This window comes from Bubalus kerabau, chromosome 2 (assembly GCF_029407905.1).
Source record: "Bubalus kerabau isolate K-KA32 ecotype Philippines breed swamp buffalo chromosome 2, PCC_UOA_SB_1v2, whole genome shotgun sequence".
Classification (NCBI taxonomy): Eukaryota; Metazoa; Chordata; class Mammalia; order Artiodactyla; family Bovidae; genus Bubalus; species Bubalus kerabau.
The window spans coordinates 137,876,832-137,903,642 of record NC_073625.1 but is presented as its reverse complement, the minus strand read 5'-3'; the positions used below and the strand labels follow the sequence as shown (position 1 = coordinate 137,903,642).

The 26,811-nt window shown below is 36.0% G+C and overlaps 1 protein-coding gene across 2 annotated transcripts in view; it reads left to right on the top strand.

Moving 5' to 3' along the window:
* The window catches only part of NAALADL2 (N-acetylated alpha-linked acidic dipeptidase like 2), a 1,154,148-nt gene that overhangs the window by 917,970 nt on the left and 209,367 nt on the right, over positions 1-26,811 (top strand). For both annotated transcript variants that reach the window (XM_055569014.1, XM_055569015.1), the window contains exon 11: positions 3,992-4,087. In XM_055569014.1, the coding sequence (XP_055424989.1) occupies positions 3,992-4,087 (96 nt within the window). The remainder of the gene's footprint in view (positions 1-3,991; positions 4,088-26,811) is intronic.

Sequence of the window (26,811 nt, the reverse complement as noted above, 5' to 3'; positions counted from 1 at the left end):
ACCACAACATTAACACTCTCGTCATTATTATTATGATATGTATTGTTTTTAGGAACATCATCAGTGCTTTTAACATAGTGTCCTATTAGCAGGCTTTGACTGTTCATAACATCTCTGTGAAGTATGTAAATCTCCAAAATTTCTTAACTGCTGTAACTAATCCTTTAGAGATTAAGATGCCACAGAACTATGGCAAATCAAAATTTTAATCTGATTCTATATTGACTGCCCAAAATACCAAAACAAAACCCAATTGATAGACAAAATTAAATGTATTATACTTATTGCAGTAAAGAAGAATACCACCTTGACTGAGTGTATTGGTTTCCTAGGCCTGAATAATAAAGCATTAGAGATTGAGTGACTTAAACAACAGAAATATGTTGTCTTGACAGTTCAAGGTGTTATCAGTGTTGGTTTCTTCTGAGGTCCATGACAGAGAATCAGTTCCAAGCCTCTTGCCTAGCTTCTGGTGGTTTTGGGGCACTCTTTGTACTCCTTTGATGGGCAGACACATTGCTCCAATCTCTGCCTTCATGTTCACATGGCTTACTCCCTGTGTAAAAATTTGTCTCTAAATTTCCTTTTTTATATAATGACACTAATCACATTGTGGTAGGGACCCACTTTACTCCAATATGACCTCATTCTAACTTAATTATATATGCAGTGACTTATTTCCCAATCAGACCATGTTCTGAAGTACTAAAGTCTAGGACTTCACCATATGAGTTATTCAACCCATAACAGAGAATCTTAGTAGTCTCTTAGAATGGGGAGAAATTAGGAGAGGGCATTTATGATTTATTTTAAGCCTTAGTTGTATGGTTTTATGGCAGGTCTTAAAAAGTGGAATGCTGGTTGGAACTGGGCAGTTTCTAAAATTAGTTTTAGAATGGTAAGCAAAATGAGGAGAGGAACATAAACAAGTTTTGATAAATAAGCTATAAGTCTTGATAGGTAAGTTCTTTGGTTGATTTGTGGTCTTATCCAAAAATGCACATATGCTAGAGCAAACAACTAAATAACTTTAAAAAAAATCATAGTATTGGTCAAAATAAAGAGTGAAGAATATGTTTGATCACAGAATTATTTAACATATAGAGACTTATAATTATGTTCGTTTCATTTCTCATCTATATGGTTTCTGAGTCTATCAGCTATATCATCCTAACTTTCTTTCTCACCATTGATAGATTCCAAAGTAATTTGTTCTACTGCTGGATTGATCTAATAAATAGTTCTAAAAGAATTCAAATAAAATGTGTTACCCTTTGTGGTCATTGTTGACTAGATTTAATCTCATTCCCATGATAAAATTAGAAAAACTTACCTATCTACCATCTTGCTTTTTTTCTATCATCTCCATAATTACTTATATCCTGTACCAAGACATATTTTTTCTAGACAAATAACTCTTACTTAAGGTTTTCAAATAAAAGTTATATGTAGATAATAATAATTTCATAGTATATTTACAAGCTTAATACTACAAGAGCATTGTTTGAGGTAGTGTCCTAGTCCATTTCAGCTGCTATAACAAACTATCAGAGATTGAGTGGCTTATAAACAACAGAAATTTATTTCTCAAGTTCTGGAGGCTGGAAGTTCAAGATTAGAGTGCCAGCATGGTGAGGTAGCATCATTATGAACAAAACTAGTGGAAGTGATGGAATTCCAGTTGAGCTATTTCAAATCCTGAAAGATGATGCTGTGAAAGTGCTGCACTCAATATGCCAGCAAATTTGGAAAGCTCAGTAGTGGCCACAGGACTGGAAAAGGTCAGTTTTCATTCCAATCCCTAAGAAAGACAATGCCAAAGAATGCTCAGACTATCACAAAATTGCACTCATCTCACACGCTAATAAAGTAATACTCAAAATTCTCCAAGACAGGCTTCAACAATATGTGAACTGTGAACATCCAGATTTTCAACCTGGTTTTAGAAAATGCAGAGAAACCAGAGATCAAGTTGCCAACATCTGTTGGATCATCAAAAAAGCAAGGGGGTTCCAGAAAAACATCTATTTCTGCTTCATTGACTATGCCAAAGACTTTGAGTGTGTGTATCACCACAAACTGGAAAATTCTTAAAGAGATGGGAATACCAGACCACCTGACCTGCATCTTGAAAAATCTGTATGCAGATCAGGAAGTAACAGAACTGGACATGGAAAAACAGACTGGTTCCAAATAGGGAATGCATCAAGGCTGTATATACTCATCATGCTTATTTAACATATATGCAGAGTACACTGTGAGAAACGCTGGGCTGGATGAAGCACAAGCTGGAATAAAGATTGCTGGGAGAAATATCAATAACCTCAGATATACAGATGACACCACCCTTATGGCAGAAAGTGAAGAGGAACTAAAGAGCCTCTTGATAAAGTGAAAGAGGAGAGTGAAAAAGTTGACTTAAAGCTCAACATTCAGAAAACAAAGATCATGGCATCTGGTCCCATCACTTCATAGCAAATAGATGGGGAAACAGTGGAAACAGTGGCAGACTTTATTTTTTTGGGCTCCAAAATCACTACAGATGGTGATTAAAGACATGAAATTAAAAGATGCTTACTCCTTGGAAGGAAAGTTATGACCAACCTAGATGGCAATTCAAAAGCAGAGACATTACTTTGCCAACAAAGGTCTGTCTAGTCAAGGCTATGGTTTTTCCAGTAGTCAGGTATGGATGTGAGAGTTGGAGTATAAAGACAGCTGAGTGCCAAAGAATTGATGCTTTTGAACTATGGTGTTGGAGAAGACTCTTGAGAGTCCCTTGGACTGCAAGGAAATCCAAACAGACCATTCTAAAGGAGATCAGTCCTGAATGTTCATTGGAAGGACTGATGTTGAAGCTGAAACTCCAGTTCTTTGTTCACCTGATGTGAAGAGCTGACTCATTGGAAAAGACCCTGATGCTGGGAAAGATTGAAGGCGGAAGGGGATGACAGAGGATGAAATGGTTGGATGGCATCACCTACTCAATGGACATGAGTTTGAGTAAACTCCGGGAGTTGTTGATGTACAGGAAGTCCTGGTGTGCTGAAGACCATGGGGTCGCAAAGAGTCAGACACAACTGAACTGAACTGAACTGAACTGATGGTCAGGTAAAGGCCCTCCGCCAGGTGGCAGAATTCTTGTTTTATCTCATATAAGGGACTAGGGAGCTCTGTGAGATCTCTTTTATAAGGACACTAATCCCAATGAGAACAGAACCCTCATCATCTAATCACATCCTTAAGGCCCCATCTCCTAATACTGTTACTTTGGAGATCAGTATTTCAGCATGTGAATTGGAGGAGGGCAATAAATATTTAGACCATAATGAATTATCAGCACCCCATGACTTCTTGCAATCTGAATTTTTTCTATACCTGCAAGTACAAAATTATTAATTACAATATCTTGATTTATTTCAACCATCTTAACTCTTAGTGTCTCATACAATATCTTTTACGTTATCGGCAGCACATAACCTCATGAGTTCATTCTATCTAAAATATATCTTACTATAGTTTTGAAATTTAACAAAATTTATAATATTATGTACCTTGTTGCCAAGACTTTGTTTTATTCAAAAGCATTCCATTCTATCATCCTTTAAGCATAGAAATTAATGCTTGCTTAAAGAATTACATTGCAAAATCATATCTGAAAAGGGTTTCAGATATGGTTTTGCAGCCAATGTATCTTACTCTGTAATAACTTTGCAATTTGTCATCCCCCCTTTTTTGAAATGCAAATAATGATCTTTTCTGACAAAGAAAACACCCTGTGATAAATACAGATAATGTCAAGTTATAGAATCTACTTATTTTAGTTTATGAATGTCTCATGATTAATTAGATCAGTAGAATGAAACCCAACAATCAACAGAAACCTTGATGCAATTTAGAGTCTTTTTGTAGCTTTAAAGAATATCCAGTAAGCACTTGAAAAACAAAATCAATGAAGAGTTTAAAATGGTAATTTTCTGGTTTTCCACAGGGTCCAAGTTTTCTCTCTGAGGCTCTTTTTCCTAAACATGCAACAAAAATTGAAGAAATGGATCCATTTTTCAATCTTCATGAGACCATTACCAAGGTAAGAGAGGAATGTATTCATGAAAAAGTTAAGGTTTTGTTCTTTCAGTTAGTAAATGGAGGAAAGAAAAATAGCCACTCAAGAGAAATCTATATATATATATTTGTTTTTAGAGTATACTAGAGAGGATTTTAAGTACCTCCTATTATTTTACTATAGAGTAAAGATAATAAGCAATTCTATCAAGATCAAACAGACTAATAGCTGATGATTATATTAAAAAATCAATTCTTTTTTTAATTGAAGTATAGTTGATGCAGTATCATGTAAGTTACAAGTATACAATAGTAATTCAAAATTTTAAAGATTTTACTCCATTTATAGTTATAAAATATGGGTTATATTCCTTGTCCTATACAATACATCCTTGTAGCTTATTTTATACATTAGAATTTGTATCTTGTACTTCCCTGCCCTTTTATCTCTCTTCCCAGTTCCCTCTCCCCACTGGTAATCACGAGTTTGTTCTCTATCTGTGAGTCTACTTCTTTTTTGAATTCACTAGCTTGGTGTATTTTTTTTTTCAATTCCACATATAAATGATATAAAGTGTTCATCTTTTCCTGTCTGACATATCTCACTTAGCACAATGTCCTCTAAGTCTAGCCATGTTGATGCAAATAGCAAAATTTTATTCTTTGTGTATGGTTGAGTAGTATCCCATTTTATATATACTACCAAAATAGATTCTTAATAAAATTCTTAATTTGAAAATAGACTTGTGGTATATTCTCAAGTATACTTCCTTTACCTCAGATTAAGGACAATACAAAATGAGTCTTTGAATTTCTGTATCTTCAAAGATTTGTTCCAATATTTAAGTTGCATGGTTCATTGTACTTCATTGCAGAAAAAAAGGACCCTTTTTCTTAAAGAAAAAGTTAGACTGCATTTATATTAATTGATTTATTTCTATGATGCTTATATCTATGTTTATGATAAATCCTTGACTTTGAGTTTATAGAATAAGGAAAATTAAATTCTACAGTGTAGAGCAAATTAGTTTAATGTTCCGAGAACATATGACATCATGTGAATTTTTACATTTGCCAACTATTGATTTAACCAATTATAGCCTGCCTTTGGGGGATAGAGTTTGAACAGAATATTGATATTTCAGTACTCTTAAAACAATCCATATTTATATATGCTTAGATAAAATACTGAGTCTTTTTTACATCTTCTTAGTGAAATTTTACATGGCTCTTTTTATGCTTTAGAAAGAGAAATTGTGGTATAATAACTGAACTCAACGAGTGGCAATAGAATGAATTCAGAATACTAAAACTAAAATTCTAGGTACTCTGGCATTTAAGAGATGTGTACATTTATTTTTTTCTTAACTTTTAAAATAAATAAAATTTTGACCACAGTTTATGTAAAATTCTCCTAAGATCAAGATTTCTAAATTTAACTACATTTATAATTCTTTCCTTTCCAGTCTAATCTATTTCCTTGGCTTAGTTTTGAATATATCCATCCTCTGATCATCATTGTTACTTGGATACAATAAGATAGAAGGGGCCCCCAAATAATAAGTCCTTAGCATTTAAAATCTTAATTGTATTCCTGATATGCAAAGAGAGAAAGAAAAATACATATCTGTTATCTATATATAAGTATATCTATGTAAATATTTATATCTATATGTATTTGGGTGAGGGTGTGTGTGTGTGTTTATATGTATGTGTATATTTGTTCAAATGTTATGGGTACTTGGGCTTCCCTTGTGGCTCATCTGGTAAAGAATCCACCTGCAATGTGGGAGACCTGGGTTTGATCCCTGGGTTGGGAAGATCCACTGGAGAAGGGAAAGGCTACCCACTCCAGTATTCTGACCTAGAGAATTCCATGGACTATGTAGTCCATGAGGTCGCAAAGAGTCGGACATGACTGAGCGACTTTCATCATCATCATCATCATCATCATCATCATATGGTTACTTAGAGCCTAAGTTTATTTACTTATTTTTAAGTAAAGCATTAGAGGATTTTTAGGGCAATGAAACAATAATATTTTCTCCATTTTTTCTGCTTTTCTCTGGATCAGGAAATTCATAAACTTTTATAGAAGGGGAAATTTGAGACCATATTGATATCAGATATATAATGAGATGATTTCACATCTAACATGTGAAATCCCCAGTAATAGAAAATTCTAAGGTTTAGATTTTAGATGTAAAAACACACATTGATTATTGTCATGTGAGATCTTAGCCATCCTTCATCTCCTGAGAGAATGTTAGGAAGCAAGAATGACTGGGTGAGAAAGGGAGTAGGGGAGCATAGAGCATGGCCTGAGCATATAAATATGAGATCAGTACTCAGTTTGAAACAGAGAATAAGAGACTATTTGAGTGAACACACAAATTTATACACATATATGGTACATGTTCTACAGTTATTTTTAAATGTACTTCTTGTGCACACTAATGTTTAACCTATTAGATGGATGATGAAAAGAATTCTGTCGAAAAATTGAAACCTACTTAAAGTGCAAAATCAGGTATTCTGTGACACTTTTTAAGGACCACACATATTTACTTAATGTTGATACAGTTTCCTCAGTCACAATTACCTGCGGTAACCCCTAGTGTTGTAGACATAGGCCGAGGGAAGAATTGTGCTTTGGAAGTTCAGTCTTATCTCACCATTAGAAGAACTTGTAGAGCCATAAAACAAAGCATTTAATAGATACTTTTTAAAAATCATATTTTCTTTGATCAACAACAAAATGAAAGTACAAATATAGAGGGATTGACTAGAGTGCAAAACTAGGAAATATAGATTTTAATTCTGCTTTGCTTCCCAATTTGTTACGTTGTTTAGTAAAACTTTATTGTCTACATCAAAAAGAAGTATACTCATAATGATTTCCTCACTAGGATTCTGTGAAATTGAAAAGATGTTGTGTACATTTCTCTGGAAATGCAATACATATATAATTGAGTATAATTATTGGCATTAAAAAATAATAGTATTAATGTCTTCTAAGTAGTACCTTACCTGCATTTTTTGCATTTAGCTTTTCCTTTAAATATGAAAATAAACAATAAATTAGACATGAAAACATATAACTAAATTAATTAAATGCTGAGAATATATTAATTAGTTAATGTGTACAAATGGAGTATAAAATTTCATTTGTGAAAGGTTGAGGTCTTTAGAATATTTTGTTTTAGTGGGGATAATAGTGGTATTATCAGAGTATATCACATGTTTGGTATACTCCTATTTCACATGCTGCTGCTGCTGCTAAGTTGCTTCAGTCGTGTCCGACTCTGTGCGACCCCATAGACGGCAGCCCACCAGGCTCCACCGCCCCTGGATTCTCCAGGCAAGAACACTGGAGTGGGTTGCTATTTCTTTCTCCAATGCATGAAAATGAAAAGTGAAAGTGAAGTCGCTCAGTCGTGTCCGAATCTTCGCGACCCCATGGACTGTAACCCACCAGGCTCCTCCATCATGGGATTTTCCAGGCAAGAGAACTGGAGGGGGTGCCATTGCCTTCTCTGCTATTTCACATAGTAGTGTATTATTATAATAGCACTGGATTTTTAACAAAAAAGATATAGATAGGTATCAATTCTGTTACTGCCAATTATGAAAATAATATGAAATATGAAGAACACTTTATAAAATGATAAAGCACAGCTATTACTGATGTTATATCACTGCTAAGTTGCTTCAGTCGTGTCTGACTCTGTGCCACCCCATAGACAGCAGCCCACCAGGCTCCCCTGTCCCTGGGATTTTCCATGCAAGAACACTGGAGTGGGTTGCCATTTCCAATTTTAAAAAATCAGAAGTAATGGAAATATTGAAGATACTAGTCCTTATTCTCCCAGCAAAAGTTTTAACTTAATACACAACACTATAACACAACCATGTATTTCAGTTCAGTTCAGTTCAGTCGATCAGTCGTGTCCGACTCTTTGAGACCCCATGAATCGCAGCACACCAGGCCTCCCTGTCCATCACCAACTCCCAGAGTTCACTCAGACTCACGTCCATCGAGTCAGTGATGCCATCCAACCATCTCATCCTCTGTCGTCCCCTTCTCCTCCTGCCCCCAATCCCTTCTAGCATCAGAGTCTTTTCCAATGAATCAACTCTTCTCATGAGATGGCCAAAGTACTGGAGTTTCAGCTTCAGCATTATTCCTTCCAAAGAAATCCCAGGGCTGATCTCCTTTAGAATGGACTGGTTGGATCTCCTTGCAGTCCAAGGGACTCTCAAGAGTCTTCTCCAACACCACAGTTCAAAAGCATCAATTCTTTGGCGCTCAGTTTTCTTCACAGTCCAACTTTCACATCCATACATGACCATTGGTAAAACCATAGCCTTGACTAGACGTACCTTTGTTGGCAAAGAAAACTCTGCTTTTGAATATGCTATCTAGGTTGGTCATAACTTTCCTTCCAAGGAGTAAGCATCTTTTAATCTCATGGCTGCAGTCACCATCTGCAGTGATTTTGGAGCCCAAAAAGGTAAAGTCCTACACTGTTTCCACTGTTTCCCCATCTATTTCCCATGAAGTGATGGGACCAGATGCCATGATCTTCTTCTTCTGAATGTTGAGCTTTAAGACAACTTTTTCACTCTCCAATTTCACTTTCATCAAGAGGCTTTTGAGTTCCTCTTCACTTTCTGCCATAAGGGTGGTGTCATCTGCATCTCTGAGGTTATTGATATTTCTCCCGGCAATCTTGATTCCAGCTTGTACTTCTTCCAGCCCAGCATTTCTCATGATGTACTCTGCATAGAAGTTAAGTAAGCAGGGTGACAATATACAGCCTTGATGTGCTCCTTTTCCTATTTGGAACCAGTCTGTTGTTCCAGTTCTAACTGTTGCTTCCTGACCTGCATATAGGTTTCTCAAGAAGCAGGTCAGGTGGTTTGGTATTCCCATATCTTCCAGAATTTTCCACAGTTTATTGGGATCCACACAGTCAAAGGCTTTGGCATAGTCAATAAACCATTTATTTAATGTTACCTAATTAAACAAATACAATAAATACATACATCTTAAATAAGTGTTCATGTAATACAGTCTGTTATTTTTTCCAAATTAAGAACTGCATTCTAGACCTTTCTTTTCACAAATATAATTTATGTCAAATTAAATTAAAATTTCTAAGTATTAAAAAGTTAACAATTTATCATTGGTGCTTTTTTGAATTGAAACAAATTATAAATAAATAAATGACACTTATGCATGGGATGTGAGCTGTGAGTTGAATCCGAGTTTTCCAGTGTATCCTGTAGTGCTTTTTTAAAAAAAGAAATGTTTTACAAAGTTTAAATTTATCTTGGAATTTTTCTTTTTGTTATAAAGACTAAAACCTAAGAAAATAATGAATGGGCCTCACTATTGATGCCAAAATATATAATTTATCATGGCTTCAATGATAGTCAAGTGGTACAGTATAAAACTGCCTACGGGCAACATCTTACATCAATGTTGAAGATGTTTTTCTTATCCTCTATAATTACCTTAAAAATAACATTTGTTGTTTCAACTTATCATAGAAGCCAAACTAATTCTTCCAAAGACTAAACATAAATGAAATGCCAATATAAATCTTAGCTGCTTAATCTTTTAATAAATGAATAAAAATCACCATGGATTTATGTTTTGAAATAGGCTTATTTCTCCTTCTACACTTAGGAATTTTCTCATTATATTTCTAAATCTTTAACATTTAGCTCATAAATCGCTATTAGTTATCTAAGCATTCTATTAATTGTAGCCTATTATAAGCCAAGGATGAAACAAAACACTTAAAATGTAAAACAATTTACATACCTGAGTGGGTCCAATGTAAGCAAAATATTTCAATATAATTACTAAACAATATGATAGTAATATGAACAAAGAATGGGAGAGGAGAGAGTGGCACTTTTACCTCAGGAGATTTTACCTCTGACAGAGATTCAGGCTTCCCTGGTGTCTCAGACAGGAAAGAATCCGCCTGCAAATGCAAGAGACCTGAATTTGATTCCTGGGTTGGGAAGATCAACTGGAGGGGAGGGTATGGCAACCCACTCCAGTGTTCTCGCTTGGAGAATCCTTAAGGACAGAGGAGCCTCACAGGCTACAGTCCATGAGACTGCAAAGAGTCAGACATGACTGAGTGACTAGGCACAGCACAAGAAATTTGAAGAATTCACCAGAGAATTGATGTTTGAGGAATTTAAGAATTCCAATTTTATCTTAATATCAATGAATTTCCACCAAGAGTTCTTTAAAGAACTGGTTGTTGTTAGTAATATGTGAGAAATGATGTTATGTATTTTAGAAAACAGAAGGTAGATCTGAAAGTGATTTCTAAGACTAAATGACAGGATACATGATTTACTAGATATGAAACATGAAGCAGAATGAATAGTAAAAGATCATTTGAATAGTTCTATCTTGGACAAAGTTAGTATTATTGAACTAACTAAATTGTGCACTGGCCTGAAAAAAGTGATAATGAGTTTGATGTTGGATATATGGAATTTTGGATGCTATAAGGCATTCAAAGGAGGCAGTGGGACATGTGAGGTTTGAGTTCAGGAAGAAGTAGGATCTAGAAATGCATTATCTGATATAATCACCACTAGTCACAGGTTGATTTAAATTAAATTAAAATAAATTATATTAGATTAGGCTTTTGTTTTTTCCATCTCATTAACCACAATTCTCATGTTTAGTGATCACATATGGCTAGTGACTATGGCATTGAGTAGCATATGTTATGGAACGTTTTGATCATCACTGATGATTCAGATGTTGTTACCCAGACAGTACTCATAATGCGGACCAACTGCAAAATGGAGAGGACTAATGACCCAAGGTAGAATGTTTCATGGAATCTATAGAGAGACAATACTATCAGATCAGATCAGTCGCTCAGTTGTGTCCAACTCTTTGCGACCCCATGAATCGCAGCATGCCAGGCCTCCCTGTCCATCACCAACTCCCAGAGTTCACTCAGATTCACGATCATCGAGTCAATGATGCCATCCAGCCATCTCATCCTCTGCCGTCCCCTTCTCCTCTTGCCCCCAATTCCTCCCAGCAAAAGAGTCTTTTCCAATGAGTCAACTCTTCGCATGAGATGGCCAAAGTACTGGAGTTTCAGCTTCAGCATCATTCCTTCCAAAGAAATCCCAGGGCTGATCTCCTTCAGAATGGACTGGTTGGATCTCCTTGCAGTCCAAGGGACTCTCAAGAGTCTTCTCCAACACCACAGTTCAAAAGCACCAATTCTTCGGCGCTCAGCCTTCTTCACAGTCCAACTCTCACATCCATACATGACCACAGGAAAAACCATAGCCTTGACTAGAGGAACCTTTGTTGGCAAAGTAATGTCTCTGCTTTTGAATATGCTGTCTAGGTTGATCATAACTTTCCTTCCAAGGAGTAAGCATCTTTTAATTTCATGGCTGCAGTCACCATCTGTCGTGATTTTGGAGCCCCCCAAAATAAAGTCTGACACTGTTTCCACTGTTTCCCCATCTATTTGCTATGAAGTGATGGGACCAGATGCCATGATCTTCATTTTCTGAATGTTGAGCTTTAAGCCAACTTAGGAAGAAATGTTCAAAAGCATATCCACCCACCACCTTGCACCCATTCAAAGGACTAATATCATGAGACAAAACAAAGCAGAAAATAACAAATGTTGGTGAAGATCTGGATTAATCAGAACCCCTGTGAACTATTGGTGGCAATGCAAAATAGTAATGCTCCTGTGGAAAACTCAAAAATTTAAAAATAGAGTTACTATGTGATCCACCAATTCCACTTCCTGGTATATACCCCAAGGAATTGAAAGTGGCATCTTAAAGAGATATTTGTTTACTCCATATTGATAGTATCAATAGCATTATTTACGTTAACTAAAATATGGCGTTCCTCTTTCAGTATCCTATCATTTTGCCTTTTCATACTGTTCATGGGGTTCTCAAGGCAAGAATACTGAAGTGGATTGCCATTCCCTTCTCCAGTGGACCACATTCTGTCAGACCTCTCCACCATGACCCGCCTGTCTTGGGTTGCCCCACAGAGCATGGCTTAGTTTCATTGAGTTAGACAAGGCTGTGGTCCGTGTGATTAGATTGACTAGTTTTCTGTGATTATGGTTTGAGTGTGTCTGCCCTCTGATGCCCTCTTGCAACACCTACCATCTTACTTGGGTTTCTCTTACCTTGGACGTGGGGTATCTCTTCACGGCTGCTCCAGCAAAGTGCAGCCACTGCTCTTTACCTTGGACAAGGGGTATCTCCTCACCACCGCCCCTCCTGACCTTAAATGTGGAGTAGCTCCTCTAGGCCCTCCTGCTCCAGCGCAGCCACTGCTCCTTGGACATGGGGTTGCTCTTCTAGGCCGCCGCCCCTGACCTCGGGCATGGGGTAGCTCCTCCCAGCCAATGCCCTTGGCCTTGGGTGAGGGGTAGCTCCTCCTGGCCACCACCCCTGACCTCGGACATGGAGTAGCTCCTCTTGGCAGCAGCCCCTCAGAAGCACAAGCTGAAATCAAGATTGCTGGGAGAAATATCAATAACCTCAGATATGCAGATGACACCACCCTTATGGCAGAAAGTAAAGAGGAACTAAAAAATCTCTTGATGAAAGTGAAAGAGGAGAGTGAAAAAGTTGGTTTAAAGCTCAACATTCAGAAAATGAAGATCATGGCATCTGGTCTCATCACTTCATGGGAAATAGATGGGGAAACAGTGGAAACAGTGTCAGACTTTATTTTGGGGGGGCTCCAAAATCATTGCAGATGGTGACTGCAGCCATGAAATTAAAGACTCTTACTCCTTGGAAGAAAAGATATGACCAACCTAGATAGCATATTCAAAAGCAGAGACATTACTTTGCCAACAAAGGTCCATCTAGTCAAGGCTATGGTTTTTCCAGTGGTCATGTATGGATGTGAGTTGGACTGTGAAGAGAGCTGAGCACTAAAGAGTTGATGCTTTTGAACTGTGGTGTTGGAGAAGACTCTTGAGAGTCCCTTGGACTGCAAGGAGATCCAACCAGTCCATTCTGAAGGAGATCAGCCCTGGGTATTCTTTGGAAGGACTGATGCTGAAGCTGAAACTCCAGTACTTTGGCCACCTCATGAGAAGAGTTGATTCCCTGGAAAAGATTCTGATGCCGGGAGGGATTGGGGGCAGTAGGAAAAGGGGGCGACAGAGGATGAGATGGCTGGATGGCATCACCAACTCGATGGACATGAGTCTCAGTGAACTCCAGGAGTTGGTGATGGACAGGGAGGCCTGGCGTGCTGCGATTCATGGGGTAACAAAGAGTCGGACATGACTGAGTGACTGAACTGAACTGAAAATATGGACTCGACCTAAGTGCTCATAGACAGATGAGTGGATAAGCAACCTGTGGTGTGTTCATACAATAGAATATTATTCAACTTCTAAAGATAGGAAACTCTGGCATTTGTTACAAAATGAATAATCCTTGAGGGCACCTGTTAAGTGAAATAAGTCAGTCACAAAAAGAAAATTACTGTATGATTCCATTTACATGAGACTCCTAGAATACATCATAATCAGAGAGACAGAAGACACAATGGTTTTTCCAGAAGCAAGAGGAGAAATGGAGTGGAAGTTACTGTTTAATTGGGTATAGAGTTTCACTTTCCAAAGGTGAAAAGAGATATGTAGATGGATAGTGGTGATGATTATACATCATGAATATATTTAATACCACTGAACTATATACCTAAAAGCAGTTAAGATGGTAAATTTCATTATGTGTGTTTTTACTACAATTTTTTTTTCTTTACTGGAGAAGAAGTATATTCCCTCATTCACTATAACTTTTGAATCAATAATTTGAACATTTAAAATTGTTTTTCACTTCATTTATGCCTGGTCCTCTGTTCTCTCCTATTACCCACAAATAGGTTCCATAAATAGCTCCACACATCTTGATATCCCTTACTTTTAATTGATATAACACCCTCTAGGAAATGACTGCTGCTGCTGCTAAGTCGCTTCAGTCGTGTCCGACTCTGTGTGACCCCATAGATGGCAGCCCACCAGGCTCCCCCATCCCTGGGATTCTCCAGGCAAGAACACTGGAGTGGGTTGCCATTTCCTTCTCCAGTGCATGAAAGTGAAAGTCAAAGTGAAGCCACCCAGTCGTGTCCGACTCTTAGCGACCCCATGTTCTGCAACATACTAGGCTCCTCCATCCATGGGATTTTCCAGGCAAGAATACTGGAGTGGGGTGCCATTGCCTTCTCCACTAGGAAATGACAACCCACTCCAATCTTTGCCTGGAGAATCCTGTGGACAGAGGAGCCTGCCAGGCTACAGTCCATGGTGTCACAAAGAATCAGACACGACTGAGCAACAAATCACATTTATTTTATATTTTGGGATATAATATATTGTTATCATTTTATTGCTAAAATTTTGCCATAATAGACATTCATAAATTTTGAATGATAACTTGTATTTTAAACAAAGCAAAAACACTATAGCTATGTTTACAAGAAAAGAGCTTTAAAATCAAATGTGAATATAGAGCATTTGGGTGTCAGAGAAAATGTACTACCTATAATATTATTGAATTAACAGTGTTTTTCTTCTGGAACCCTAAATTTTCTGTGTTATATTTTAAAACTTCTGAGTATGAATGGTGCATCCAATAAAACAAAAAAAATACTTGATACATGTGGTACCATGGAAACCAGCAAATGACCTAATTCCACTTATGAGCTTCCTCCAGAAATATCAGCTTACTAGTTCTTTTATGTTTTTCCCATCTTATTTCAGTAAAAAATAAAAGTTCTTTTATTCTTAATTAGTATACATTATGTAATATTAATATATTATTATTAGTATGTGGTTTCAAAATATTCTTAAATGGATATACATTTCTTCTTTTTTATTGATGTCAAAATAGAGATCTTTTACTGAAATTATTTGGACAATATCCCAAAGAGAAAACAGTAGGAGTCATATAGTATTTATTTCCATTATATGTGGAGAAAGTGTCATAGTGAGATTGCATTGCAAAGCAAGGCAGTTTTTGTGTAAATCCTAGAAATCAAGGCAATAATTCTTTATAGTTTATATTCTATCAATATAGTTGCATTTGCTCTTACTTAGAGCTATAAATTTAAACTCAGTTTTGCAGTTGTATGAATAAAGACTAATGGTTGTGTCCTCAGTGATGAAAAACATTTAAATAATTCAAAATTTTAACCATTTCAGTTAATGTTAATTACATTTGGCTGTTTGTCTTCATTTAGAAATGATTAACCAGAATGACTGATTAATGGAGTCATAGTCTGCTAACTGGGGCTTCCCTGATGGCTTAGCAGGCAAAGAATCCACCTGCAATACTGGAGACATAGGTTCAATCTCTGGCATGGGAAGACACCCTGGAGAACAGAATGGCAACCCACTCCATTATTCTTGCCTGAAAAGTTCCATGGTTTAATTTTAAAAACATGATTTGAAAATAGGAATCTACAGGTATCTTTAAATGTCATTATTAAACTATAGCTGTACCAGTTGTTATAATATAAAGATTCTTTTAGCATGGTAGCTGAAAACTTAAAAAACCCTATTTGTAACTAAAGAATATAGAGGCAGACTAAAATACAAAATGATTTTATTTCTCTTGAGATATAATTTTCAGCTATAGCTTAAAAATTTAGCTCCATAGTCTTGTATAAAGTAAGAGGAAAAGGATAAGACCAAATATTTTTTATTCATTTTCTTGAATTTCAAAGGCATGTTGTATTCATGAGCTAATAGAATTCCTGGTGTAGTTCTTTAAATGATTAGAAAACCTGACTTTGATTTCTAATCCAAATGAGCAAATCTGATTGTCTTCCAAGTACCTTTAATGTTTTGATATATTGTTTGGATAAAATATGAGATTATCATATCCTACTTAGTAAAACAAACAAAATGATATTCATTAATCCTGTTTATATGTATATCTGAGGTTATTTTGAGGCTGTGTGTTTAAAGCTTTTGTTTTTACCTTCAAAAACACTCTGGAATTTTTTTCTGCTATCTAAGATTATTGTTACTAGATGCCAAATGTCTCCATAGAGATCTATACTCTATGTGTTTAAGACATGAGCTAAACAAGAAAATATCCCAAATAAGTATTTTCAATGCAGAAATTGTACTTTGTAATAAAGAATTCTGGTTGGACCTACTCAAGGGAGATGATGGGATATTAAACCAACTTCTTATACTTTGAAAGGAAAATATTACAGGTGTGTATTTTCTTCATAAATGTGTAATTAAACTCAATATCTTCATTTACTAAAGTTGGAGAGTGTACTCTCTATATTTCCTCTTGCCTAGAGAGGTTTGGTTTATCATTTTCCATTATACTGTGCAAATATTATAGTTTCTAAAGTCATGCCTTATATTTACTATCAGTTTTTCTTTTTCACTTTTATTACTCCAAAGCAAATTATTACAAAATATGTTTGCCAAAATTTGACTCCTTTTATAAAAAGAAGTTATTCATCAAAGTATAGGTATTCTGCTCCAACATATTAGAAGTTATTACTGCATATGAAGATAGAAATAACTGGAAAAACTGCTATTCTCTGAATATATATATATATATATATATAAATACATAAAAACTGATTTTGGCATGTATTTGTTACAGAATATAAATATGCTATAAGTCAGAACAGGAAGCACTGTGATCACCTGTGTACTATAAGTCTTTTAAAGGCAGTGAGCCTACTTCAGGAAGTGTCCTGCAATACTGGAGACATATATTCATGAGTTAATAGATTTGCAAAAGCAGTAGTCTAATAAAGTAACTTTTTTGGTGATAACTGAATGTTGTATGGTTTAAATACAAGCCCTTCTTATTTCAGAAATCTGTTACTATCTAGATAGTGAATTTTAATGTTAGTTTCTGCATTTTTCCTCACTTTGTCTTGTCATACCATTCTCGGATAACATCATTTTCAAAGGACTGTAGAATTACAGAGGCAAAGGGAAGAGCAGTTGATGCACAACAAATCAGCTCTGGTAGACAGGTCAAAAGTCCTTCCAAAAAGTGCTATTGACACAGAGACTCTGTACAACAAAAAAGGTAAAATCCCTAGGCAATGATCACTTACTAAAAAACATCTAATATAACACAACAAACAAGAAGACTCTGAGCAGTGTATTGGAGTCTGTTATAATGAACTTTGTTCATAATACTTAAATGTTCTGGGGACAGTACCCACTGCCCCTTTGGATGACTATAATAAAAGATACCCTCATACCTGCACACACACACACATACATACAATGTGGTATTAATTTATCAATGATACAGTCTCTCAGTGCTAATTTCTCTCAATGTTATTCCTTAGAAAATAGTGAGCTACATATGTATGTATGCATACCTTCTTCTCCAGGGAAGCCTGAATATCTACTGTATTTTTAAAAAAATAATCTTTGGACCTGTAAATTCTGCTGCTGTTGGTGTGATATAGAAAATATTAAAAATTGCTATCGTTTTTTATCTTCTAATGTAGTCATAATTTCAGTTATCCAACATCTGTCTTTTAAAGAGTTCATAGTAACTGGTTTTTTAGGGTAGAATGAATGTATTCCACAAATATGAAAATTTTTATGACATTGAATTGAATTTAAGTAACATAGCAAAGAATTAGATTTAAAGAAATCAAACATTTTTTTGTTTGAAGGGCATTATGATAGATAAACAATGTTTATTTTGACAATATTTCAATTAAAAAATCAAGATTTGGGACTTCATTACATTTGAAATTATAGTGGCCTTGAGTGGAGGCTCTAGTGGTTCTAGTGAACCTAGTGGAGGTTCAAATAGTCATATTTCTGTATTCAAAAATAAAATAATAATGAACAATCACAATTATTTTCCTGAGTCATCAAGAAACAGAAGTGTGGTTCATATATTTACTGACTTTAAAGAAAACAGGAGAGAGGGTAATCCATTTTAAAGACATTTTCATCAAAACTTAAAAAGGTACATATCAGAAAGTTTTCATTTACTATTAATAAATACCCATGTGTAAATGTTTAATAAAAATAAAATAATTCTATTTTTCTCATGCAATTGAAAAGTCTAGGAGAGGCATTCTTCAGGCAGAAAACAGATATACTCCTGTTATCCTCTCAGCTCTGTCCTTCTCTACACTGTACTTCTTACCAGTGCAGTTTTTATTGTTCAGTCACTAAGTCATGTCCTACTCTTTGTGACCCCATGGACAGCAGTATGCCAGGCTTCTGTGTCACTATCTCCAAAAGTTTGTTCAAACTCATATCCATTGAGTTGGTGATGCCATCCAACCACCTCATCCTCTTTCATCTCTTTCTGCTCCTGCCTTCTATCTTTCCCAGCATCAGAGTCTTTTCCAACGAGTCAGTTCTTTGCATCAGGTGGCCAAAGTATTGGAGCTTCAGCTTCAGCATCGGTCCTTCCAATGAATATTCAGGGTTGATTTCCTTCAGGTTTGATCTCCTTGCTGTCCAAGGGATTCTCAAGAGTCTTCTCCAGCACCACAGTTCGAAAGCATCAATTCTTCAGCACTCAGCCTTCTTTATGGTCCAAATCTCACATCCGTACATGACTACTGGAAAAACAATAGCTTTGACTATATGGACCTTTGTTGGCAAAATAATGTCTCTGCTTTTTAACACACTGTCTAGGTTTGTGATAGGTTTTCTTCCAAAGAGCATGTGTATTTTAATTTCATGGCTGCAGTCACTGTCTTCAGTGATTTTGGAGCCCAAGAAAATAAAGTCTGTCACTGTTTCCATTTTCTCCCTATTTGCCATTAAGTGATGGGACCAGATGCCATGATCTTTGCTTTTTGAATGATGGGTTTTAAGCCATCTTTTTTACAGTCTCCTCTTTCACATTCATCAAGAGGCTCTTTAGTTCCTCTTCACTTTCTAAGAGTGGTGTCATCTGAATATCTGAGGTTATTGATATTTCTCCCAGAAATCTTGATTCCAGATCAAGATTGGATCTGGAATGTGCTTCATCCAGCCCAGCATTTCATATAATGTACTCTGCATATAGGACTTCCCTGGTGGCTCAGACGGTAAAGCGTCTGTCTACAATGTGAGAGACCTGGGTTCGATCCCAGGGTTGGGAAGATTCCCTGGAGAAGAAAATGGCAACCCACTCCAGTACTCTTGCATTGAAAATCCCATGGACGGAGGAGCTTGGTGCAAGCTACTATCCATGGGGTCGCAAAGAGTTGGGCACGACTGAGCAACTTCACTTTTCACTTTCACTCTGCATATAAGGTAAATAAGGTAAATAAGCAGGATGACAATATACAGCCTTGACATACTCCTTTTCCAATTTTAAACCAGTCTGTTGTTCCATGTCTGGTTCTAACAATTGCTTCTTGACCTGCATACAGGTTTCTCAGGAGATAGGTAAGGTGGTCTTATACTCCCAGCTTGTTAAGAATTTTTCACAGCTTGTTATTATCCACACAGTCAAAGGGTTTAGCCATAGTACAATAATCCTGATAGCAGTTTTTAGTATCATATCTGCTCATAATTCTGTCAGAGTAGGAGAGGATTTCTTTTCTGGTGACTTTTTCAGGACAGCAATGATGCTACTTTCTAGAAAACCCTGGAGTGGTGATGGAGGGGGAAATCTTATTATTCTAAATTGGTCTTACACTTGTGAATAGGGTAATTAGTATGCTGACTGGATTAGGCCAGGTTTATATGAACTGATGACAATGGAAAAGAGGTTAAAGTTACCCTGAAGCTTAGAACAATCTTTCTTTCCCTTGAAACTGAAGTCAATCCCATTCATAATACGTGGCTGATACAAAACAGTATAAATTGCATAGTAGCAATAATGTTGCAAAGACAGCCATCATATCTGTTATCAATTATAGCAATGTTTTTTGTCTACAAATGAGTAAGAATTAGTATTTCAGAAAAGGCAAGATCAGTGCTAAGCCATGGAAGCATTTTTGTTAAGTTGCTATTACTTTGATATGTCAGAGTCGGACACGACTGAAGCGACTTAGCAGCAGCAGCAGCAGCAGTCATTGTAACCACCTGAAAGGCAACAGGAGATGGGGAAAAAAAAAAAAGAAAAGAAAACAAACAAACAAACAAAAAAACAGTGAAATGCAGGTGAGAAATATTCACAAGATGAGTTTGGCTAATGCATTTACTCCCAGTTTCACTGCATCTGATGAAGTATTAATGGAGTTAAGAAAATAAGAGATTCACTGTATTTATGAAGTAAATCTCTTTTCCTGTCCCATGGGTAGACATCCTAAGGTAATCTTGGGCAGCCAGTATGTATTGATTGGATTCGACATATGAGGCAAACCTATTGGCCAACCTGGATCTAAAATGCTTATCAGTTAGGACCCTCTACTTTTAAAGAGTTGACTAGACCCTTAGAAGCTTCAAGGAATCACTGATTTTAGAAGCCCCGTGGTGAGAAGCTCTGTAAGTAAACACACAAATTGAAGTACCCCCAAAACAACTAAATTTTTTAGAAGGTAACATATATTTATGATATGAGACAGTCTTAAAAATATTAACTATTTTAAGTTACAACCCCTTCCTTCCCTTAAAGAGTTGTTATTCTTGTCAATGATAGAAACATCTAAATGTATTCTTCTGTATATAGCAGGGTATTTCTATTTCATTTTATTGCTTACCCAAGAACTTCATCTTTGAAAGACTTTGTTTACTAAACAAGTGGTAATTAATTCATCTAGACTTATTATTACTTCAGCATTTCAATATTGATGCAGACTTCAACCAATACTCTGTGATTGCCAATGAAATAAAATAACCATATAAATATTGAGACAATATTCGCTCTAACAGTTGTTCATTTTGCCTGTTGGCATTTATTCACTTCTTGATGTGATTTCTTATATCTCAGTCTAAGAGATATTTGATATAAGGCATGGCTATCAGTGATCAGTATACTGAATAAAACTATAGAATTCCAGTTTTAGCAGTAGTTTATAAAGCCTAACATTTTTCCTTGTCATTTTTGGCCAAAGGAAAAATACTAATATTCAATATACCAGTTAACTATACATTTTTATTAAGTGCTTGAAATATTAGTAATAATGTATATTATAGACTTAGAGATTGAAATATTAGAGATGCATATTTAGGAGCCTATAGAGATATGACTGGAGAAGGCAATGGCACCCCACTCCAGTACTCCTGCCTGGAAAATCCCATGGACGGAGGAGCCTGGTAGGCTGCAGTCCATGGGGTTGCTGAGGGTCGGACACGACTGAGCAACTTCACTTTCACTTTTCACTTTCATGCATTGGAGAAGGAAATGGCAACCCACTCCAGTGTTCTACCTGAAGAATCCCAGGGATGGGGGAGCCTGGTGGGCTGCCGTCTATGGGGTCATGCAGAGTCAGACATGACTGAAGTGACTTAGCAGCAGCAGCAGAGATATGACATTAATTGTTATTTGTTCAGGTTGTATTAACAAGTTTAGTGCATAAAGGAAAGAGGAGGTGTATAAGAGAAACGTGTGACATGGAATAAAGAGTTACATTGTGAAGGTGGTAAAGTGTATCAGACAACTTCAGAAGTCATGGCAAATGTAAAAAATATTGTAAAATGCATTGGGCTTCCCTCAGCTCAGTTGGTAAAGATTCTGCTAATGAAAAAAGTATTTAATTAGTGTATCTTTCATTATTAACTCAAATCATGAAAAATTTCATCTAAATACAAGAAACTTATTAGCAAAATATTCATCACAACTCCTAAGTGCCACCTAATTTATATGCCATAAAGATATTTATTTGATCTAAGTAACTAATTCCAAAATCAATGAAAAGGGAAGATAGAATGTGCTATTTCTTTTCACATTTTTCACCCTGTTTACTTCCTCAGCAAAGATCCAGATAGAAGATTCAGATACCCTTAATGAAATGGTTCACATTTATTTTATTCATGTCCTTCAGAACACCCTAGGGACAAGCAAGCTGCCACTTTCAGATTTTCCTTATTTCGATGAGTTAATTATGAAATCAAGCTGTTTGGCTCCCAGTTGTGTTTGGAAATGTGGCCACTGTGCCTTGGGATCTTGTGTCTAAAGTTTTAAGGGTTGACATGAGATGGCTGTATTTGCTCAATTGGGAAGAGGAATCACAGAGACACAGATTGTCTAGGTATTAACTTTGGGATCCAAGTGTGTTAGCTTTGTACATAGCTACTTCTACAATTACATTCAAACCATTTTACTTTCCAAATAAATTATGTAACGATTTTCAAGAAACCTAAACAGATTAATAAAAATATATTTTTTGAAGAAATTTAACAAGAATGAGAATCTAAGTATATGCATGGCATTCGGTTATTTTACAAAGGAGACCATCAAACCCCTAAACTGAAAATATGATAAAATATCCACTATGTCAGTCATTAACATATAGGCAGCTTTGTAGTGAATTACAATTGTTCATAAATGTACCTTATATTCTATAATAGACTATAATGATTTTTGAAATGTAATTTATTGCTTCTGCCCCATCTTTGAATGTACCATAACACCTAACCTATGGCTTTCACTAATCAGTTATATTAATGAGTTCTTAAAAGTTTGACTAAATAACTAGAATCTCTTTTTCTCTGAAGGTCCATTTATTAGCAGGTACACTACACCCTGCTTCAGCTACACTACACCCTGCTTCAGCTACAGCAAAAAGCCTCATGTTTGCACTAATACAGTGGAGGTTGGGGGCCGCAGTTAAGCAAGAGGGTTAAGAATTGCATGGAGCTTCTCTCATATAGTTGGACCTATAGACTCCTTCACCTGCTCAAACTGACTTATCAAACTAGTATTGCCTATAGCAGTTTTTGCAAGTGATACTCTTAAAAGTGATCTTTTCTTTAAAATTTATTTTAAGTATAGTTGATTTACAATGTGATGTTAATTTCAGATGTACAGAAAAGTGATTCAATATATATACACATATATCTACACATTATTCATGTTCTTTTCCATTATGTTTTAGCATAGGATATTGAAAAAAGTGATCTGTTTTAAACATGGAAAGAGTGGAGAACATTTTTTGTGTTTGATAAACTTAATAGTTCTCTTCATGCATAATTAGTGTTTGTTTGTTTGTTTTTTAATATTTCACTTTTGGATATTTTTAAGTTCCCTCCAATATCAACATTTTCTGAGACTTACAGTGGATGTTTTAAAAACCCCTGGTTTGGAATAATGAAACTAAGGAAGACCAAGTAGTGATGGTTCATCATATCTGCTTTTATTAATAATTTTGGCTAATCTAGAGTAGAGATAATTCAGTGGAAGCAGGGTATAAAGGCAGATGGGTATCCAAGAATGACCACACTAAATGTCTGGGAATATGAGACCAAGTAATAAATGCATGAATAAGAGATTGATGAGAATCTTAGAAAGCAGAGCTATTTCAGAATAGAAAAAAAAATGTAATTTTTATGTCAGATGACTTGGGGAAATAATAAAACCATTTTCAAACAAGGAAAGAAAGTTATTGGTTTTTGCAACAATATGGGCTTTACTGAACCTCTCTAGGTAACATTTCTTCTTTCTGTCAACTGATAAGAATCATTTTTCATGTAGATTACCCATAGATACACAATAAAAAATGATTAATATATTATTATCAAAAAAGAGACAGGCTGTAAATGATGTGGAAAAGTGATATCAGGATGAGAGAAAATTCCAATTATGTTAATTTATCAGCACTCTTAATTGTGGAGAAATGCAACTATTCAGTGTTGCTCTATACTTATGTTAAAGCTTCAAATGAGGAGAATAAGATTATTATTTGTTCATTATACATGTGCTCTCTTTTTATCTTATAATAAGCTTACAGGTAGATAGGCTTCTCATTCTTCTCGTCTTCATTCACTCTGCATTAAATGCTATTTTCATTGTACAGAGAAGAAATCTGAGTTTAAGAGAGACTGAGGAACTTGGTGAAATATGCATAGACCACATGTGGTTGATTCAGATTTCTAGAGAGCATCATCATTTCAATGCTTTTTTCATAAATAGCCTCAGTGAATAAGAAAAGTTTCTCTATTCATAATAGTGTTCAGTATCTTACCCATAGTTTATTTGAAGAATATATTTGCCCTCTCATGCATTCAGTATTTATTAAGCATGTATGCATATTTTGCTCTAATGATAATGCAATGGTCAGTAAGATAAGATACATGTGTGTGCATGTATAGATATATGGTTTTTGTTATCACAGAACTTAAAATCTAGTGGGAAATATAGACAATCAGAAAAACATTACAAAAAGATTTAATTAGTGATATGATAGAGGATGTGAAAGTTTTGGCAGTGCATTAAAAGACCTTAAGCAAGAGCAGAAAGAGAGCCAACATATAGATGCATCCAGTTGGCCATTTTAATAGGCAGCAGATTTCCTATTTCCATGGAACTGACAGAAAAGTCATATGAAAGTTAGGTGAAGAAGGGGGAAGCATTTACCCCCTTATTGATCAAAAATTTAAGCCCAAGACTTTTCTGACTTCATCTCCCTCATCTTCTCAAGCTCCACTGGACTCTAATGTTCTTCAAAGAAAGCAGTATGTTTCTTCTTCGAGGCTACCTTTGTCTAAAGGGCTTCCCAGGTTGCTAGTGGTAAAGAATCTGCTTGCCAGTGAAGGAGACATAAGAGTTGTTTCGATCCCTGGGTCAGAAGATCCTCTGGAAGAGGGCATGGCAACTGACTCCAATATTCTTGCCTGGAGAGTCCCCATAGACAGAGGAACCTGATGGGCTACGAACCATGGCGTTGCAAAGAGGCACCACTGACGTGACTTAGCACACACACACTTTTGTTTGGAGGACTCGCCTCTTGAATATCCATGTGGCTCATTCCTATGCTTCCTTCAGGAGCTCAAGGTCTCCATTTAAGTATCTCTTTGTTTCTGAGACTTTTCCCAAGTAGCTTATATAAAATAGCATCCTTTCTCATTCCCTGGAGGAGGAAAATGGCAACCACAGTCCAGTATTCTTGCCTGAAAAATTCCATGGACAGAGGAGCCTGGCAAGCTATAGTCCAGGGGGTTACAAAGAGTCAGACGTGACTGACTGAGAATGCATGCATGCTCATCCCTGCCTTCTCACCCAGCTTTTTCTTCAAAGTCCTTACTTTTTTTTGACTTAAAATTCTTTCTTTCTTTCTCTTTTTATCTACATCCCTAATTTAGCCTTTATTATTTTATTTGTCTTCCCTCCACTAGAATGTAGTTCCCGGAGGGCAGGGCCTAGGTTTGTTTTGTTTCCTGCTTTATCTCTGGGTCTGTTTGATCATTTTTTTGAACAAATGACTAAAAAAGCAATTTACAGCACAACAGGGACATAAACTAAAACAATACGGTTGCTTTCTCTCTGTTCAAGGCTTCTCATCCACACCAATAGGACAATTTCATATGAAAGGTGGGCATAGGTAACAGGTCACTTCCTCACCAGTTTCCAATTTATCTTCTAAAGTATACAGATATACATTCTGATGCTGCACCTGCCATAAGCACTCTTCTCCCAAGCTAAACCTCTCTACTGATATCTATAGGTATCACTGTAGTTTATTTTCATAACTGTAAAACTTTCCATTGTGTAAATACGCTAGATCTGTCTATGCATTGCTATACTATTGATAGGCATTTGGATTGTTTCCAACAACTGTTAAGAATATTTTTTGCACATGTCTCATTCTATGATTTTCTCTAGTATATATACCCAGGAATGGAGTTACTGGTACATAAGTGTATTAATATTTTAGCTTTGTTGATGATGCTAAATTACTAGTGTGTGTTAGTTGCGCGGTCATGTGCGACTCTTTGTGACCCTGTGGACTGTAGCCTGCCAGGATCCACTGTCCATGGATTCTCCAGGCAAGAGAGCTGGAGTGGCTTGCTGTTTCCTTCTCCAGTGAATCTCCCAGACCCAGGGATTGAACTCAGGTCTCCTGCATTGCAGACAGATGCCTTACCATCTGAGCTACTAGCGAAGCACATTACTAGAATAGTTGACTGCCGAATCCCCCAAAGACCACTAGAATAGTCTACTGATGAAGCAAAGTTTATTACACTAATTTTATAAAGGAAGAACACCACCTTGAGTGAATCTTAGTGTTAAAAGTATCTCAAGAAAGAGTATTCTGAGGAAAATATTTGTATTAATAGAAGACTTGAGTGTCCAGGCTTGAGTTCTAAACTAAGGGTTTTAATTGAGAGAAATAACTACTAATGGGAAAAATGGCAATAGTTTAGGATTGATTGGTAGACACAGTGATGAAAGAATTGTTTGATTAATAAGCTGTTTGTCTAAGTGAGCAACACATTGTACAGAGAGGAGAGGTGTCTGCATAGACAAGCACGCTCTTTGTCTATATGTGTTGGTTCACAGAAATTTCTTGGAGCAAAGTGGTTTATCAGCTTAAAGCCTTATCTTCATAAACAAATATCTCTTGGAATAGTTATTATGACACCAGTCACCTTAGTTTTCAGTGCTGATAGCTAAGTGGACTAAGGATATCTCAGTTTTTACAACCATGTGTGACCTTGCTCTTTTAATACATTCTTCTGCCAGACTCATTTTTTTCTTTATTTTTGCTAATCTGATATATGTAAGTGCTGCCTAATTTTGATTTAAATTATATACATTTCTCTGATTTCCAAGAAGTTGAACACTTTTATATAT